The 16,814-nt window shown below is 41.7% G+C and overlaps 1 protein-coding gene across 9 annotated transcripts in view; it reads right to left on the bottom strand.

Annotated features, from left to right (window-relative positions):
- The window catches only part of ank1b (ankyrin 1, erythrocytic b), an 80,412-nt gene that overhangs the window by 14,679 nt on the left and 48,919 nt on the right, over positions 1-16,814 (bottom strand). For 6 of the 9 annotated variants that reach the window (XM_079656975.1, XM_079656979.1, XM_079656977.1 and 3 more), the window contains exons 15-37: positions 16,696-16,794; positions 16,217-16,315; positions 15,823-16,020; positions 15,627-15,725; positions 15,080-15,178; positions 14,776-14,874; positions 14,033-14,125; positions 13,773-13,845; positions 13,594-13,614; positions 12,238-12,361; positions 11,937-12,000; positions 11,545-11,657; positions 10,006-10,230; positions 9,269-9,423; positions 8,806-9,017; positions 6,712-6,916; positions 6,040-6,136; positions 5,714-5,942; positions 4,866-4,994; positions 2,877-2,996; positions 2,028-2,112; positions 848-922; positions 634-765 (exon numbers count right to left, since the gene is read on the bottom strand). In XM_079656975.1, coding sequence (XP_079513101.1) covers positions 634-765; positions 848-922; positions 2,028-2,112; positions 2,877-2,996; positions 4,866-4,994; positions 5,714-5,942; positions 6,040-6,136; positions 6,712-6,916; positions 8,806-9,017; positions 9,269-9,423; positions 10,006-10,230; positions 11,545-11,657; positions 11,937-12,000; positions 12,238-12,361; positions 13,594-13,614; positions 13,773-13,845; positions 14,033-14,125; positions 14,776-14,874; positions 15,080-15,178; positions 15,627-15,725; positions 15,823-16,020; positions 16,217-16,315; positions 16,696-16,794 — 2,845 coding nt within the window. The remainder of the gene's footprint in view (positions 1-633; positions 766-847; positions 923-2,027; positions 2,113-2,876; positions 2,997-4,865; positions 4,995-5,713; positions 5,943-6,039; positions 6,137-6,711; positions 6,917-8,805; positions 9,018-9,268; positions 9,424-10,005; positions 10,231-11,544; positions 11,658-11,936; positions 12,001-12,237; positions 12,362-13,593; positions 13,615-13,772; positions 13,846-14,032; positions 14,126-14,775; positions 14,875-15,079; positions 15,179-15,626; positions 15,726-15,822; positions 16,021-16,216; positions 16,316-16,695; positions 16,795-16,814) is intronic. The other 3 variants (XM_079656978.1, XM_079656981.1, XM_079656976.1) reach the window with 2 other exon arrangements.

Genomic DNA, 16,814 nt, shown 5'->3' with positions numbered 1-16,814 from the left:
AAAAGAAAAGCCACATTTTGAAAAAAAAGTCAGATTCTGAGAAAAAAGGAATATTTTGAATAAAGAAAGTGATTTGATCAAATTTGAGATGCATTGTGCTACATGCAGTTTATGGGCAACGTGCTTCTGTAGATCGGCATGTAACCTTATAATAAACATGTTATATTCTTTGCAAGCTCTTGTGGGGCCGCATCAAATGAAATCACGGGCCGGATTTGGCCCCCGGGCCTTGAGTTTGACACCCCTGATACAGAATAGAGAATGAATCCTTAGCTGCTCCAGCTTAAATCTGTTCTATGGGTGGCAGTTTTTGAGCCGTAACAAAAGCCAAAAAAGTAAACGTTCACTCAATAAAACAGGCATTAAAATAGTTTTTTTTAAAAGTGTGAATCACTGCCACCCATAGAGGCCCTTGATTGTAAAGTTATAAATGAGCACAACAATTATTAGGCTGATGGGTCCAGTAATAAGCAAGGTTAGCTGTTGACAGATAGCCATACACAGAAACAAACGGTCTCCCCACCAGCTTACGCCTAACGGGGATAACAAACCAGTAGCAATCAACATCTGTGCCTTACAGCAGTTCCTTTGTACAGATCATTTCTAAGAGATAAACAGTAGTATGGGACTTACTCTTGGCTCTTTTGCCTTCCCTGCCGGCCCACAGGTTAAGCAGGGCGGAGCTTTGGTCCAGCAGCGAGTTGGGATTCTCCACACGGATCCTGTTAATGTCGTCCACACCAAACTGAAGCTCACGTGCCAACTCTGACAAAAGGACAGGTAGTTCAATAAAAGAGAGCTGCAAAGACAGAGAGATACAAAGCCTCTTTGATATTAAAGAACTAACCTGCCCAGCTCAGACCCAGCTGTTCAGATATGAGGTTGATCTTGAGCTCAGTCCTCTCCATGGCATTCACTGTGGCTTAAATGAAAAATAAGGGGGAAAAACAGCATCCCAATTAGAAACTCGCTGCCGTGCCGGTGTTAAATATGTGAACACTTAACTGAGGAGATTATATCCTGAACTAAAATAAAATAAATACATAAGAAGTCTTAATTCCAGTATTTGGACAGACCAGCTGATACTCAAGTGACTACAATTAGTGGTCAGATAATATAAACTTTGGACCATCCAAATGTGTGTTATTGACGGCAGACGGCAGATTTTGAATACGTTTTCTGTGTCCTCAATGACTTAAGTTTATATTAAAACTGTCAACAGCAGTACTTACCTTGGGAAAAGCATTGTTCTGTTGAAGGAAATCAGCAATAGCCACAACATTTGTTTTTTTGTCCAAATCATTTTCAGGATTAAAACACCATATGGGCAGGGGGAGGTTATAATTTGGGAGGGGAAGGGGGGGTCATTCAGGTGCTAGTCCCACCAGTCAAAGTAGCATTCAGTAAACATTACAGAGGGACTGAGGTGCAATGTAGCAGCGCTGTGTGATAGACAGAAAAGGCCTTTTCTTCTTAACTAAGCCTTCAGCAACGTTTTAACCAACCAGAGCGGCCATCTTGACTCTGTTTAATTTACAACTGGCCAATCAGCATGAGGGCTCCTCTGTCTAGCTCCACTGCGAGGTCCTTCCCATTCCCGATGCTAAGCTAAGGTGCTAATGCTTACAGTATCTGCTGCCATGCGGTTGGAAATCGCAGTGGAGACACTAGCGCCATGCAAACTGTTCACATAAGTCATTCATCTGTTGCTACCAGGACACTCGTTTCCAAGGAAAGGCTAACGTGTCATGGTGCCATTATGGGTCGTGTTCGGGCTCATCATTTTGATATTATTTCCTCTAACTGCACTGCAAAGGACTCTGGGGCATACTGTGGAACAGTGCATTGCATCCAAGGTTCGGTCTTTGTGCCATGCGTGCACGCGAGAGACAGATAGGGGGGAGAATAATGAGGGCAGAGTGGGAAGAACAGGGGTTGTGGGTAAAAGGGGCGGTGCAACATTCAGTGCCCATCTCCACCGTGAGTAAATCAGGAGAGGGCTGGAGGTCGGGCAGTGAAGGACTCACCCACACCGGGCTCGTTCAGCGCGCTGTAGCGTTCCCTCAGGGCGAGGGGGGTCAGGGTCCGCCTGCGCTCCTCACTTCCAACAACCTAATAATTAAACCAAGAACAACATTCAATTATATTTAATGTCTAAGGCGTCAATAATGAATCACTTCTTAAACTTGTTTTGCCAACTGTTAGATTCGGCGGACTGCTGATACAATAAAGATACATAAATATGAGCATGTATTAATTATTTGTACACGTGTATTTGTCATTTCTAAAGGACTATCCTGTCTTAACAATATGTTGGGTTTAATGCAGAGCAGAGTATCCAATAAACCTTAAAGATACAGGCAACTCCAGACCTTAAAAGCAGTCCGTCAATTCTACACATTAATAATCCTTAAAACTATCGTATATTTTTAACAATCGAAATTGGTCCATCTGTTTTCATCTCGGGGAACCGCCACATTAAAGGGGAGGCGATAAATGGGTAAAGCAATTCAACAATGTTTGAAATTGATCAGCAATCAACAATTATCTAAATGAGTTTTACTCTTATGTTAAAGTTGAAATGTACTGTAGATATGCAGTGCGTTCATTAATCTTGCAATAAAGCATTCAGCATTTCAAATTTTGGAAATGTTTCAAACACATTTCTTCACTAGTATTACATATAATATTCAGTATAGTCCAACTTTCATCTGGCCAATCATGTTTGGCAAATAATGGCTCACGAAATCCTGCCTCAGACAAACAATTGGTAAGACTGGCACAATAGCAAAGTGTTGTCTTAAACCTTTGAGATGAACTGAGAACTTATTTGGATGAAGAAACTAGGTAAACTGAAGACATAAAAGAGTTCTTACCTTGACACAGGGTGGCATGGTTATGTTTAGGTTACACAGAACGTGCTGTGCGTCCTCGTACTTGGTGCACTTCCGCAGAAAGGAGAGAAACCCATTGGCTTCCTTGTTACTATCTCTGACCTAACAGAGAAAAAGAGAAAAGGCCAACAGAGAGAAGAGAGAAGAACAGAAAAATGGAGAAGAAAAAAATACCAAGAGGAGTAATGGAAGAGAGAAGGGTGAACAGTAGAGTTAAAAAGAGATGGAGCAATGAAAGGGTGACGAGAGAAGAATAGAGTGAAACAGAGCAAGAGAGGAGGAGGAGGAATAGAAAACAGATGAAAACGGGTATTAGAGTCGTCCGCCATGTCTGGAGCATGTGGGGCAGTAACATGGGACGAGAAGCAGGGGGAAACAGGGATGGAAGCAGTCCACAGGCAGGCGAGAGGGAGAGATTTACCTGCACAGTTTACCTGGACGTCTGTCAGACCAGACAGTGACAGAGTGACCGTGAGAGGGAGAAAGAGAGACAGTGAGACAGACACGTACACACAGGCAAGGCCGCAAGATAGGAAGGCAGGCAAAGAAAGTGGGAGTCACACGACATGCAAACGATTACCAAAGAGAGCTGACAGGACGTAAGTAGGTAAGTTGTTTGTTCCTTGGCTACGCCATAATGAAAGGGTTTTTATCATTTAGCTGAGGCTGAACAGCAGTGTGGTAAACTGACAGACACACAGAAACACTGATATACATATAGATGGATAATCAAATCAAATAAAGCAACACAATACAAACTTACATCAATACGATAACAGATATGAAGAGACGGGAAAAAGCAGACTGACTCAATTATTATATACTAGGATATATTTCTAAGAATGGGTTTGAAAACATCACTGAAATACAGATTAGGTACAAAGCAATGACAACTATGATCTGAAAATGTACTTATTTTACAGTAATGCAACCTATACATTAGGGAGAAGGTTTATTATTCAGGGTTCATACACTTTTTCACCAATGATTTTCAATGACTTTTCCATGACTTCTCCATGACCTTTACCTAATTTTCCATGATCAAAAGAATTACTCTTTCTCAGCAGTACCACTGAAAATGGTTTATTTTAACATGGAACAGGAAAATAAGGTCTGCATATGAAACATGTTGTGCCTATCTAAAACAAATCAAATAGGCTTAATAGCTTCTACACGCTAAAGCAACTAAAATCTCTCACCAGCAAAATACCTCGAGAGTTAAATGCCATTTTACATTTCATTACTATACGATACAGTATGTATTATCATTATAGTATTACTATTTCGGCAATTAGCTAAAATATAAATTATATTTGATGCAACTTTAGTTAAATTTCCATGACTTTTCCAAAACTTTGGGGAAAATATTGTTTTCCATAACTTTTCCAGGGCCTTGAATTTGCATTTTGAATTTCCATGACTTTTCCAGGTTTTTAATGACCGTACGAACCCTGATTATTACATATTCAGTTCAAATATATAATGAACCACACAAACCAGTGACACATTTGCTTGATTTTTCATTTGTGGAGGAAGAATGATTTGACAAACACGAAGAAGAATGGACCGGTAGACAAGTAATGTATCTATATATCATTAATAGAAATCATCTTTACTGAAATACTTTCAAACTGTATGAATATATAGTGAGATAAGACTCAATGTGTAAGTAGAATGATTATGCGTCTAGTCTATTTTCAGGTGTATTTCACTTTCTTGGCGTGGTGTAGCTGATTGTATTTGGAGTAGAAAGCGCCGACTGTTATTTCAACCTTAACATGCTAATGGTGAGAGACTGCCTCAGCGGAAAAGCACACAGAGACCACCGTATGGACAGGTTGTGTGGGTGCTCAAGAGGACTAACTGCCGAGAGGATTCTTGAAAACACTGGTCACACAAAACCACAGTACTGTAGGAATACGTAGCGAGTGAGAGAAAAGCAGGTGTGTAATTGGTCGGATAGAGACAGACCTTGACAGAGACGGGCAGCCGGTTGTCTCTGAAGGCCTGGAAGCTGAAGCTGCGAGGCTGCTGCGTGGCCTTCCTGATGGGCACCAGGTTTCCGGAACATTCTAGGTGCAGCGGCATGCCCTCCATAAGCTGGGGGAAGTTTTTAGTAGATGTTAACGGGTACAGGATTAAAGCTGAACCGTTAAGTTGATCAGTCGACATAATGGCAATACTATTTTGATTTATCGATTCATCCTTTCAGTCATTTTTCAAGCAGAAATTGATACAATACTTGGATTCAAGCCTCTTTTCCTTGTCATATAATATATTTGTTGGGTATTTGATCAAACAAGAAGGCCACTTCATAGACTTTGATTGTGTACTACTTGAAATAATGAATGGCGGATCAATCGATAAAGAACATAATCAGTAGTTGCAGCCCTAGACAAGATAAATCATATCATATCAGCAATGGAGTCTAATAGTTCTTTTAAACAGCCAGTGTGGATCAATATCTTAAGACACAAACTCCTACTCCTCTGCATTGAAGAACACTCTCTAATTCCAGGATCATGTCTCAAAGATGGAGACGTTTTGGAAGCAATGCCAGCAGTAGTGTTAGTGTCTTTTCTCTTTAGCATGCTTCTTGCATCATCTTATGCTATTGACTTTTTAGTAGCTACAATTCAACTTTATTTATGGATATCATTCTTTCGAAACTATCAATTGCTCAAAAGTGGGCCGATATATATTTTTCTCATGTTAAGAGTTATGAAAATGCAATACATTTGAATAAGCCCTCCTTGCTTTCCTCAACACTTTTCCCTTTTTGTGACCTTGGCAACATCTTGCTTTGCCACTGTGCTGACCTCTATGTCTCGACTGCGGGCCACTTCGGTGAAGTTTTCATGCAGCTCCAGTGTTTTGTCCATCTTGTCATCTGTCATGCAGTAACAACGCAAGCGTCCCTCACGTGCTTCATTCATCTTAGCAAAAACAACAAACTTGGCCATATATGGAACAGCCATCAACTCGCGGTACAGCAAATTGGCAAAGGTCACTGCCTCTGCCGTGCGCGGACAGTCTGCCAGCCAGAATCTAGATAAGGTAGGAGAAGATAAATAAGAAGTGTGCAAAGGGAGCAGGGAAAGCTGATTGGTAATGCGTTTGTTTTGAGTTCCGCTGAGGGGCTCACCTTGCAGAAACGTTGGTGGTGAAGTTGGCACAGCTGTGTGCGTACATTAGCTTCGTGGTTCCAGTGATGTCTTCCCACTGAGCTGGAGCTGTGCCACCTGAGAGATAATAGCTACATTGTGTCATTCATGTAAGGACAAAAGACAGCAAGACGGTCACCCCCCACAGGGTGAGCAGGACATATTAACCTTCGTATTACACGGCTACTTAGAAACAAAAAACCTGAATTTCGACATAAAATATTGATTACAACCTGATTTTATTGAATAATAATGATTGTATTGCTTCTGCTAAGAAAAAACGGTCCATTCTAGTACCAATGGCTGAACCGCACACACATTTAAAAATGAATATTCAAAAAGTATGGTAAAGGACAACTAATGTTTTTTTTTTTACCACAGCTGATCATACATTGACCGGACTTTTTTCCGCGAATTGATATGAATGCACACAGTCCCTCAATCAGAGTAGCCATAGCAACAGTCTGTTATCAAAAAAGAGCAGACTGCTGAATATCCAAATTGACCAATCAGAATTAAGTATTCAACTAAGCCGTGTAAAAAGCAAAAAATAAAACATGTACAAATACACTCTTTTGCAGCAGATTAGACCAATCCAATAAATACAATAAATACAAAATAAAAATAATGTTGGAAGGTCATGTGGCTCCTACCGATGACACTGCAGAGGAGGCGCAGGCTGGTGGTGTCGCCCTCCCCAGCATCTCGAGGACTCTCCCGCCAGGATGGTGGCAGAGGGATGCGCAACCCGATTGGACGGTGGAATTTGCGTCGCCGTGGTTCGATGGTGACAACTGGGCTGAAGGTCGCCTGGTTGCCAAGCTGCTGAGTCAGCAGTTCATCGGGGATTGGCTGCGCCTGAGAAGTAAGTGGTGGAGGATAAGCTCGTTAAAAAGAAAGATGCACAAAAAAGGTAGTTTGAAGGAAATGGAGGTCAAGAAGGCTGGGGGGAAGAGAAGCACAAACACAATATAAAACGGCAGGAAGTACAGGTAGGTGATTCTAAAGGAGTGTGCAAAGGCAGGGAATAGAAGTAAGGGGAGGATACAAAAAGAAAATGTGCAATTGACTGAAACATGAAATCCACAGCCATACTCACACATGCAACCAACTCATATTTCACACCTGACCCAGCTCAGATCAGTGCATCAGCACGGTCAGTGTGGCTCACAACTTAAATCAGGCAACTGAGGAGTGATGAATGGCTGGATCAAAAAGGAAAAACATAAACAGAGCAGCATAAGGCAAAGCAAAGACTCTGACCCATGCAGGTTCCTGAAATAACATCAGTGCTGTGACCAATCAGTGTTCTGACGGACAATGTGAAATGTAAACAATGTGAAGTGACCAAAAAAAAAAAATGTGGAGAACCCATAATCCGTCATAATCTCCACAAAAACAAAAAAGGCAGTCAGCATGAGTTAAACCAAGTTCCTGTATGTGTGTCTGTGGACAGTCAAACACACATTTGCAGACAGACACCCTGTATGCATGCTAATTTAGAAATGGTGCAGTATGACATGACACAATGTGATATATCTCAGGTCTAGTTTTGGCAACTTTATGCTTTTTATAGTCTTTAAAAAGACCCTTAATATGTCAGTGTAATTGAAAAGAGTTTTGTTAATTTTACACGATGCATTGTTGGAACAAAAAGGTGATGCCACTTACTTCAAGGCAGCAATCAGAGTTTAGCGACGTTTGAAATGAAACATGTTGAGTGGACGTTTGTTAATGTTGTCAGCACTGTCAGTAAAGTGAGTTTGTCAGCGTTAAACTCTGGTTTACCCTGATTTTCTTCCAACATGTAAACTTAGATTTTTGCTGATGTAGTCATGACTTTTTAATGTCACGAAGAAATAAAAAAAAAGGTGCTTCAAACCTATGACATAACACGAATCTAAGAGGAAGAGGTTAATGTTTAAAATAGTAAATAACCATACCACTGTTTTTGAATATTTTAGACATTTAGTACAAATAAATACAAAATATTTGACATTCTGCTGACCAGGGCATTTCAACATCCTTTAGATGTTTCATAATTTCCTTTTTTTGGAGTTGTTGGATTCAGATCAGGTTCAGCTAAAGATTTGTAGTAAATACTGGATACACAAATACAGGGGCCGTTTGTCAATGTCGAGTATAGCTGCTGCAGAGCCACTATTTCAAGTATCCTACGTCATCGAGTGGCGCCGAATGCTGGGCATTTAACATGCATTTAAACAGTCCTTCGGCGCCACTCGATGACGTAGTATACTTAAACAGTGGCTCTGAAGCAGCTTTACTCGACATTGAAAAACGGCCAGAGTCTAAAATGGATTAGCTGCCTGTCGCGTTCGCAACAACTGATAGAATAATTCATGAACTTTGTTCAAACAGCAAGAGTGAAGCACACACTCAGTCTCAATGACGGATAGCACGGCTCAAACATATTTAGGCCTGTCGTTTGTCAAACAGACAGATCATCAACTTCAGGATATGGAACCTGTCAACTCTCCACAGCGCAGCACAGACTGAATGTAAACTCGTTGGCACGGACCATTAAGTCACACACTGAGAGTCAGCTGTTTTGTACTTCAAACATCTGTTCTCTGTAATTGATCAAAAGCAGCCGATTGTCTCAGTTCTGCGAGCAAAGCAACAAACACCTAAGCTAATCAAAAAAGCTCTAGAGGATCTTTAATGTCATGTTTTTAAATGTGCAATCCACTCTCCTCTTGTTCATTCCTTCCATCTCCTCGTCTTACCTGCAGCCCCAGTCTCACTCTCTTGGTGACGGCCGTCTCGGGAAAGATGGCCTCGACTCGTGGCACTAGCTTACTGGTCAGCCGAGCGCCCTCTGGACCAATCAGATCGCTCTCCTGCTGAATGCGGGAGACCACGGCGAAGTAGAGGGGGAAGTCAGTGGAGATGATCCGACGGATTCTCTTCTTGTCCAGCTCATCGTGATTCTCGAGGTCTACGCACAGGAAGAGGAAGGAGACACAGAGGGATCCATGGTAAGACGAGAGTTAATTTCTGTGTAATAATGGGTTTCCATGTGAGAAAAAGTGCACTTCTGTGTTCTTCGATAATATTCCCATAAAAAAGTATCCCCTCTCCTTCCTGTGCCTTTGCTCTGCAGCTCCAGGGTCATACATCAAGATTAGGACTGTCTTATCTGTCGCCGTGCAAGGTCTCAGGAACAGTCTTTAGTTACATCGTACTGACCTTCATCCATGCCATTCAGGATAGTTTCCAGCACTTCGTCACCATAGCGATTGCGATGCTCCTTCCAGACCGAGCCGTTTTCGCTGCGGAGGACCACGAGCTCCCGGTCCCCTCGGCCCAGAGAGGCAAAGTGAGGGATTTCTACTATCACTGGCCTGTGAGAGAAAACAAAAACTGAATGAAAATCATGGTTTGAATCAGGTTTCAGGCTTTTTCTGTTCATTTGGGATGTAAAAGCACTCTGATCACCAGGGAAAGCGCTATATAAATAACATGTATTATTATATATAATCTAGTTCAAACCGAAACATTGGATTGTGTTACTGTTGCATGAGATATACAGAGCCATGATTGTCCACTAGATGGCATCCTAACCATAAGCTTGTCATTTATATTACACATTTTTGTCATTATCTTACAATAAAATCCAGTTCAAGTTATTGTTACCTCTAGTGTCAGTCTCATTTGGAATTTGGGATGCATTTCCAGCATATCTTATAATAAAACATTTTTTATAAAAATTGCAGGAAACTAAACAAGTAAATATTAAACAGAAAACATATAATATTATACATTACATTCCTTTAATATTATTATGAACACAAAAAAATAAAAAAAAGCATCCATATCCTATCTAGGTACTGCCACATGCTAAACATAAACGCACGTACAGGCTGACCCAGAACAAATAAAATTACTTCTAGGGAGGCCATAAAGCTGGAAAAACGTTGACTCACCCAAGGAACTGCATACTGGACGGCCCTAAGGAGATGATACGGCTAGCGAGCCCCTCCCCCTCCACCAGCGGAGGGGGCGTGGTCAATTTCAGAGGTTTGACCAGCCGGCAGGTGATGCGTGTCGGCGCGGTGCAGGTGCGCGGCGGGATGATGACTCGCAGGCCATGGTGTCTGCTGCCGCGCATGGAGCCTCCTCGAGCGTCCACCATGAAACTCACCAGGAAGCTGAGAGACAAACAATGACACGATGATTACCTTTAAAAAAGGATTGCACGATCATTTAATCATCTTCAAATGATATGAAACGGTGATTAAGATGAATTTAGAGTTCAATAATGTCGGTTAGTTATATAACATTTAAGGATCAATACTGGGCTCTCCTCTGGGAAATTCTCCCCCTGAATGAGAGAGAAGACTTCATTCAGTAGTGTTCGGAATTGATCTGGTCTTGTTCTGTTTCAGGATGATTAATAGAGGAGACACTCATTCGGTATGTGGGTGCCCTTTTCCTTTCATTGTTCTCAATGTGACAGAGGAGGGCCGGCCATCTGGAGTGGCCCTGAAGTGCAGCAAGGATGACATCAAAGACCTAAAAAAAGAGCCCCATGCCGTTTGATCTTGCATTAGACTGGCAGCCTCATACAGGGGTGTGTGTGTGTGTGTGTGTGTGTGTGTGTGTGTGTGTGTGTGTGTGTGTGTGTGTGTGTGTGTGTGTGTGTGTGTGTGTGTGTGTGTGGCAGGGTGACTCTTCTCTCATGGTTTATCTTTGCTAATACCCTCACTTTATATTCTGCATTTTAAATGCTGACTCATTGTGCCGTGCATAAATTAAGACAAGTCAGATTAACATGATGCTGCTTTAACATTATGCATTTCTTAAAAAATGCCTTACTTTCATGTATTGAATGTAAATGACTGCTTTATTTTATTTTATTGCTATTTACCTATATTTTATTACGGTGTCCTTATATATATTTTATGTATGCACCATGGCATCAAGTCAAATTCCTCGTATGTGTGAACCTACCTGGCAATAAACCTGTTTCTGATTCTGATTCTGATTTACAATCTAATCAAAGTGTAAACAGTGTGACAGTTATCTTTTTTGTGTCATCGTCATAAACAGTGTAAATGCTGAATCTGTAATTATGGAGAACGGATTATCTGTGCTTCAGTCTCGGCATCATTGATGTTTGGATGTCAAGGATGTCACAACTTTAGCAATGATGAATTATTGCTAAAAATGTGAATATGTTCCTCTGTTTTTTCTTTGTATAACTATCAATTATTATCTAATCAAAGTAAGTTAAAAATGAGACCCCGGTCCTTAGCATACTTACATGTACTGTACATTCTGATAATTGTCCCCTTTATTTCATCTTCTCTGCCTTGCATGCATTTTATGAAGTACTTGTAATCTCACTGAGTCTGACCAAACCCCTGCTTCATGCTGAGCCTGACTAGCAGCATCAATCAATGACATATTTAAGTATTCCAAAAATGTGGATTAACAGGCAGCAACACGTTGTATTATCTGACCCGGTGTGAATGGGGCTGGCCACGGGGCTGACGTTGTCTGAAGTCTCTGTAGCCGGGCTGCTCGGGATGAGAGAGTCGTCATCGTACTCCTTTGGCAGGGGGATGGGGGTGTGCTGAGGGCGGAGAGCGGGAGAAAAAGACAGGCATGGGAAAATTGAGAGGCAATTAAATGACCATCAGTCAAAAGGCAAGCGCAGAGAAAGAAGCACAATCAACTGAGTCAGAGACAAGCTGAACAATAATGGACAGAAAGAAGCATAAACAGAATCAGAGAGAGAGAAAATTGAACCACAAAAGAAGACTTTTTTTTGGCTTTCACAAATGAATAACTGTTTTCAATTGGAAAATGAAGCAAATGCTTACGAATGCTTAATATCACAAGCTAAGCCTACCTGATCCAGCAGTACAGTCTCCGGGGACACACAAGGGATTCTGGGAATACCAGGAGAGTAGGGCCTGTCGGGGAGGAAATGATGTAAGACAAGAAACAGCTGACTTTTATTTGGCAATAAAAGATGATTAGAGCAAATCTTCTCATGATTTAGGACAGAGATAATGTACTTTAAATGGCAGCCATTAAATGACCTATTTAACACCATTATATTTCAGCTGTTATGTCAAAAAATAAATAAAAACAGTTTCAACTTTCAACTGCAGTTTACTATACAGACATATGAGCACACAATGACTTACGATGTTCCCATGGCGCCCTCGAAGTCTCTGAAGGTTTTCTTCGGGGAGAGGAAGTCGTCATCCTGGTCCTTGAAGTCGTCAAGCTTCAAATAGCGTCCTCCATCCATCCCGAGCAACTCGTCTCCTGTGGGCCAAATGAAGAGATAAGAAAAAAGGAAAAGGAGCAAAGAGGGGAACAAATAGGCAAAGAAAAGGTTTCACATAAATAATTAAAGAGAAAAAAGGACGAGACCACGGGAATACAGGGCAAAATGATGCTGATCTCAACTCTCCATTTCTTCTACTAATTATTTTTTGTCTATATGGAATTCACCTTATTCCCCTAATTGAAACTTTTTTTTTAAAGAGTGACAGTATCTTGAACTTTGGTTGACCTCTCCACTTAGGTCAAAATAATGCCACTCGATTCAATTCCCAATAGGCGAAAGTTCATTGTTACACCACCATCCTTCCCATCACTTCACCTTAATGAATACCACAGAAAAAAAATGGCCACAAAGCGATGTTTTATTTCAACCGATTAAACCAACAACAACCAGAGCCGATGGAAACCAAAGGAGTGAAAGAATAGGTTTGGTAAGACATTGAATATTAACACAGTTTAGGACACTGCATGGACGGCACACTGCAAGCCACCTGGTGACAGCATGTTTTTTTGTGAGCATGCCTATTAAAGATGAAATCACATGTGGTGATGGTTGTGTCTGTGTAGGAGAAAAGACCTCAGTTATTAAGGACGAATGGTGTTGAAATAATGATCATAACAACAATAAACAATTCACAAGACAGAGTTGTTTACAGACATTGAATAGGACAAGCTGTACAGGGAAACTCAAAAAATGTTAGAAGAAAAAGAAATACCATTAAACATCGAGAACAAAATAGATTAGAAATGAGTGTGTGAAAATGCTTTAATGTTAATTCTAACAAATATTTGATTAAAAGCAGAAAAAGCGATTGAATAAGTGCCAACTGTGTGTCACAGCTGGGACGCAGCGTGTGTGCAATTTAGCTCATTGATCAATTAGTCTGTAAAAGGCAGGAGCACTCATTTAAAAAATGGCTCGATTGGAAGGCGGCTGTTTGTCTTCTAAAGACAGAAATACTGGAGTTCAGTCAATAATTAGTCCGCCAACAGATGTGTATTGGTAAAAGGAAAACATATCGTGACTACACGCTGATGAGAAAACAGACACATTTTGGAAATAAATCTCTGAGCACAGGGCTGGAGTTGAGAGTCAGAAGAACTGATTAAAAAGACACTTAGTGACACACAGAGAAAATGAGATTTGCAATGAAGGCACAAATTCACGAACCACCAGACTGGACAAGCCAGAGATACACACACAATCCTACCTAAAGTTAGCTGGGCAACCCCTACGAAGCAAATGGAAAAAGTGTTATAAACAGTCAAACATTTAAAAATGATCAACATTTACAAACTCATTAGTAAGCCAGTGTACCTCCCATACAGTCTTCTTCAAAGTTAAAAATAAGGGTTCATAGTTGATTAACATAAGATATTTCAATCCTACCTTCGTCCTCTGACACATCCAGAATCTCATCTACTGTCTCAGGGAAACTCATGCGATGCTTCTCCGTGGTGATCTGTGCGGAGCAGGAGGAGGTGGAATTAGTCAGAGCGGAAAATAGTTGGAACTGCTGCTGCATTATATTTGCAAACTGAACCTGATCAAAAGACAACTATTTGATTGAACAGCTGAGTCACGATGTGTCAAGGCTACTCCTTGCGTACTGGTGTAACCATGTGAACCGTGCACGGCGTGTTGCTCACCGCGGAGACGGACTCCTCGGTAACCAGTTTGAGCACATCGATGACAGAGATGTAGCCCAGCCGCTTAGCGATACCCAGGGGAGACGTCCCATTCTGTACGGAGAGATGGGAAACAACACAATACATTATACAGCATCATCAGCATATACTGTAGGGATTAATGTTAACAGGAGACAACGGTGATACTCAGATGGCTGTCAGATTACATGACAGACATTCCCAAAGCATTTCATACTGATTACAATCACCACAGATTGGTTACACATCTTCATTTTAGACCAAAAAACATGTTACAAACCTTCAGGCCATTCTATAAGTGAGGCACTCGAGTACAAAAGATGATATTACAGAACAGTATGCTGACCATCTCCGTTAAGAAAATGTAGGATGTGGTTTGATTGTAAGGGGGCATTTAGCAAAATGTGTGATCATGGTATTCATATGAGTTGGGACCTCGTCAGATTTCAAAAATGACGGTTGACTACTAACTTATATTTGTATCTTATTGTTTTACTAAATTAAAGTCTATCAAGCCATTTGAATCATGTTGTCAAAGTAGATTACAGAAAGTATGTCACATGTCAGATGCTTGCCTCCATAGCGTCCTTTGCTTTTAGTTTTCACATTATCTATAGGACGCCTGTTGATCTTGGCCAAGAGATCTGAGAGTGCAGGTACAGTGGGATTGAGGGGTGCAGAGAGGAAGATTGTATCTGAAAGAGGTATTCCTAAAAGTGTCTCACCGTGGTAATCTCATTGGGCAGCGCTCCATGTTTCAACAGCAGGGTGACTATGTCCGTGTGGCCCTGCTGAGCCGCCTGATGCAGGGGAGTGTAACCCATCTGGAGGGGAAGAAAAAGGAGGGAGGTCAGAAAGATGGAGAAAAACAGAACAAGTATTTCCATCTATGATTATGGAATGCTAAAACCATCATGGTATGCTCCTCACAGGGCTTATTTAACACATGGATGAAGCTTCACAGGACTAACAGGTAAACAAAAGACACTGAGATATATATATATAATATGAAAGTGACACGACGCTTACCCTCGTCTTGCAATTCGCATGGGCCTGCTGCTGCAGAAGAAACTTCACCATTTTGATGTTGCCATAGTGACAGGCCACATGCAGGGGTGTGTATCCCATCTGAGACACGACACAAGGGAGAGACAGGTGTAGAAATACTTGTGATTCCAAATAGTACAAAAAAGGCAGCTTTCTTATTCTTTCTTAAAGATATGAAATTTAAAAATAATTTTTTACATCTTAAACACAGATGAGCTGCTTTGACTAGTTCACATTAAATATTCATTGATTATCATTCATTTGCTTAATACGGAAAATCCAATTATATGAAATTGCTAAACACTTCTCAGAGATAAGAGACTTAAAGCTGTGTCATGAATATTATATATGGAAACTATTAACGACAGAAAGCCCAAGTGAAGTCTGGCATATTCAGTCTATTGGCTGTCCCAGCAGGAGAAGACTACGTTAGGACACTGCCTCCTTAAGTGGAATAATCGATCTACTCTTCTCGTGTAATAATACCCGTTCTATCATCGCGTGTACCAGAGGAGGCGGTGTCACTTACCCGTGACGCAGCGTGAACAGAAGCTCCCTGTTTGACCAACGTGTCAGCGATTCCCACATGACCTTCCTGAGCCACAAGATGCAGAGGGCTCAACCCGTTCTAAAAGACAGAAGGGGTAGAGGGAAGGGTTGTTTGTAATGGTGGAAAGATATGTAAATCCACTATTGCTTCGTTCCGATCCATGGTAATACTTTACCTTGTTGCCCAGATTCACGTTGGCCTGTTTTGAGATGAGCAGCGCCACCATGTCGGGCCGCCCCTCCTGAGCAGCCAGGTGTAGGGACGTGATGCCTTGGAGCGACTCAGCGTTTGTTATCGCCCCGTTCTGCAGCAGACAACTTGCCACCTCCATCTGGTTCTGCTTGGCCGCTATGTGCAGGGCAGTGTAACCATTCTGAGGCGAGAAACGAGGACACACACACGAGTGGGCATCGCTTTTCTAAGCACTATTCATGTTTAATTTTAGATTGCATGCTGTCAGTGCCACGGAGAAACTGGTTGTTATGTAAGGTACTGTATTTCCACGTATCACACACACTCATTTGGCCTGTGTGTCGCTGTGCACGCACACACAGTAGTGAGCATCTTACTCGGGCAGTGCTGTGTGCAGATCCTCCCTTGCTGACCAGGAGTCTAACAACATCCAGGTTGTTGTGATGGACTGCCACATGAAGGGGTGTCAGACCGTTCTGTTAAACACACACATGTACACGTATATAGACACACACACACGCAAAAACATGTATATATGAAACACATACCGTGATAATATACACATCCAAAAATGCCGCTATTTGGTCACACTTCAGGCTCTTTAAAGGTGTGTAAAAAGGACTGTATTGTGTGTGTGTGTTTGTGTGTGTGTGTGTGTGTGTGTGTGTGTGTGTGTGTGTGTGTGTGTGTGTGTGTGTGTGTTGTGTGTGTGTGTGTGTGTGTGTGTGTGTGTGTGTGTGTGTGTGTGTGTGTGTGTGTGTGTGTGTGTGTGTGTGTGTGTGTGTGTGTGTATGTGTGTGTGTGTGTGTGTGTGTGTGTGTGTGTGTGTGTGTGTGTACTTCAGGGACTGTCTCACCTTCCCAGCAGCGTTAGGGTTGGCCCCTCTCTCCAGGAGGAGCTCGGCCACGTCCACCTTCCCGTATTTAGAGGCCACGTGGAGGGGAGTGAAGCCTTTCTGCTCAAAAGAAAAAGCAT

Source organism: Notothenia rossii, assembly GCF_949606895.1.
Source record: "Notothenia rossii genome assembly, chromosome: 11".
Lineage (NCBI taxonomy): Eukaryota > Metazoa > Chordata > Actinopteri > Perciformes > Nototheniidae > Notothenia > Notothenia rossii.
Note: the sequence above shows the minus strand (reverse complement) of the source record. Positions and strands in the feature narration are given on the sequence as shown.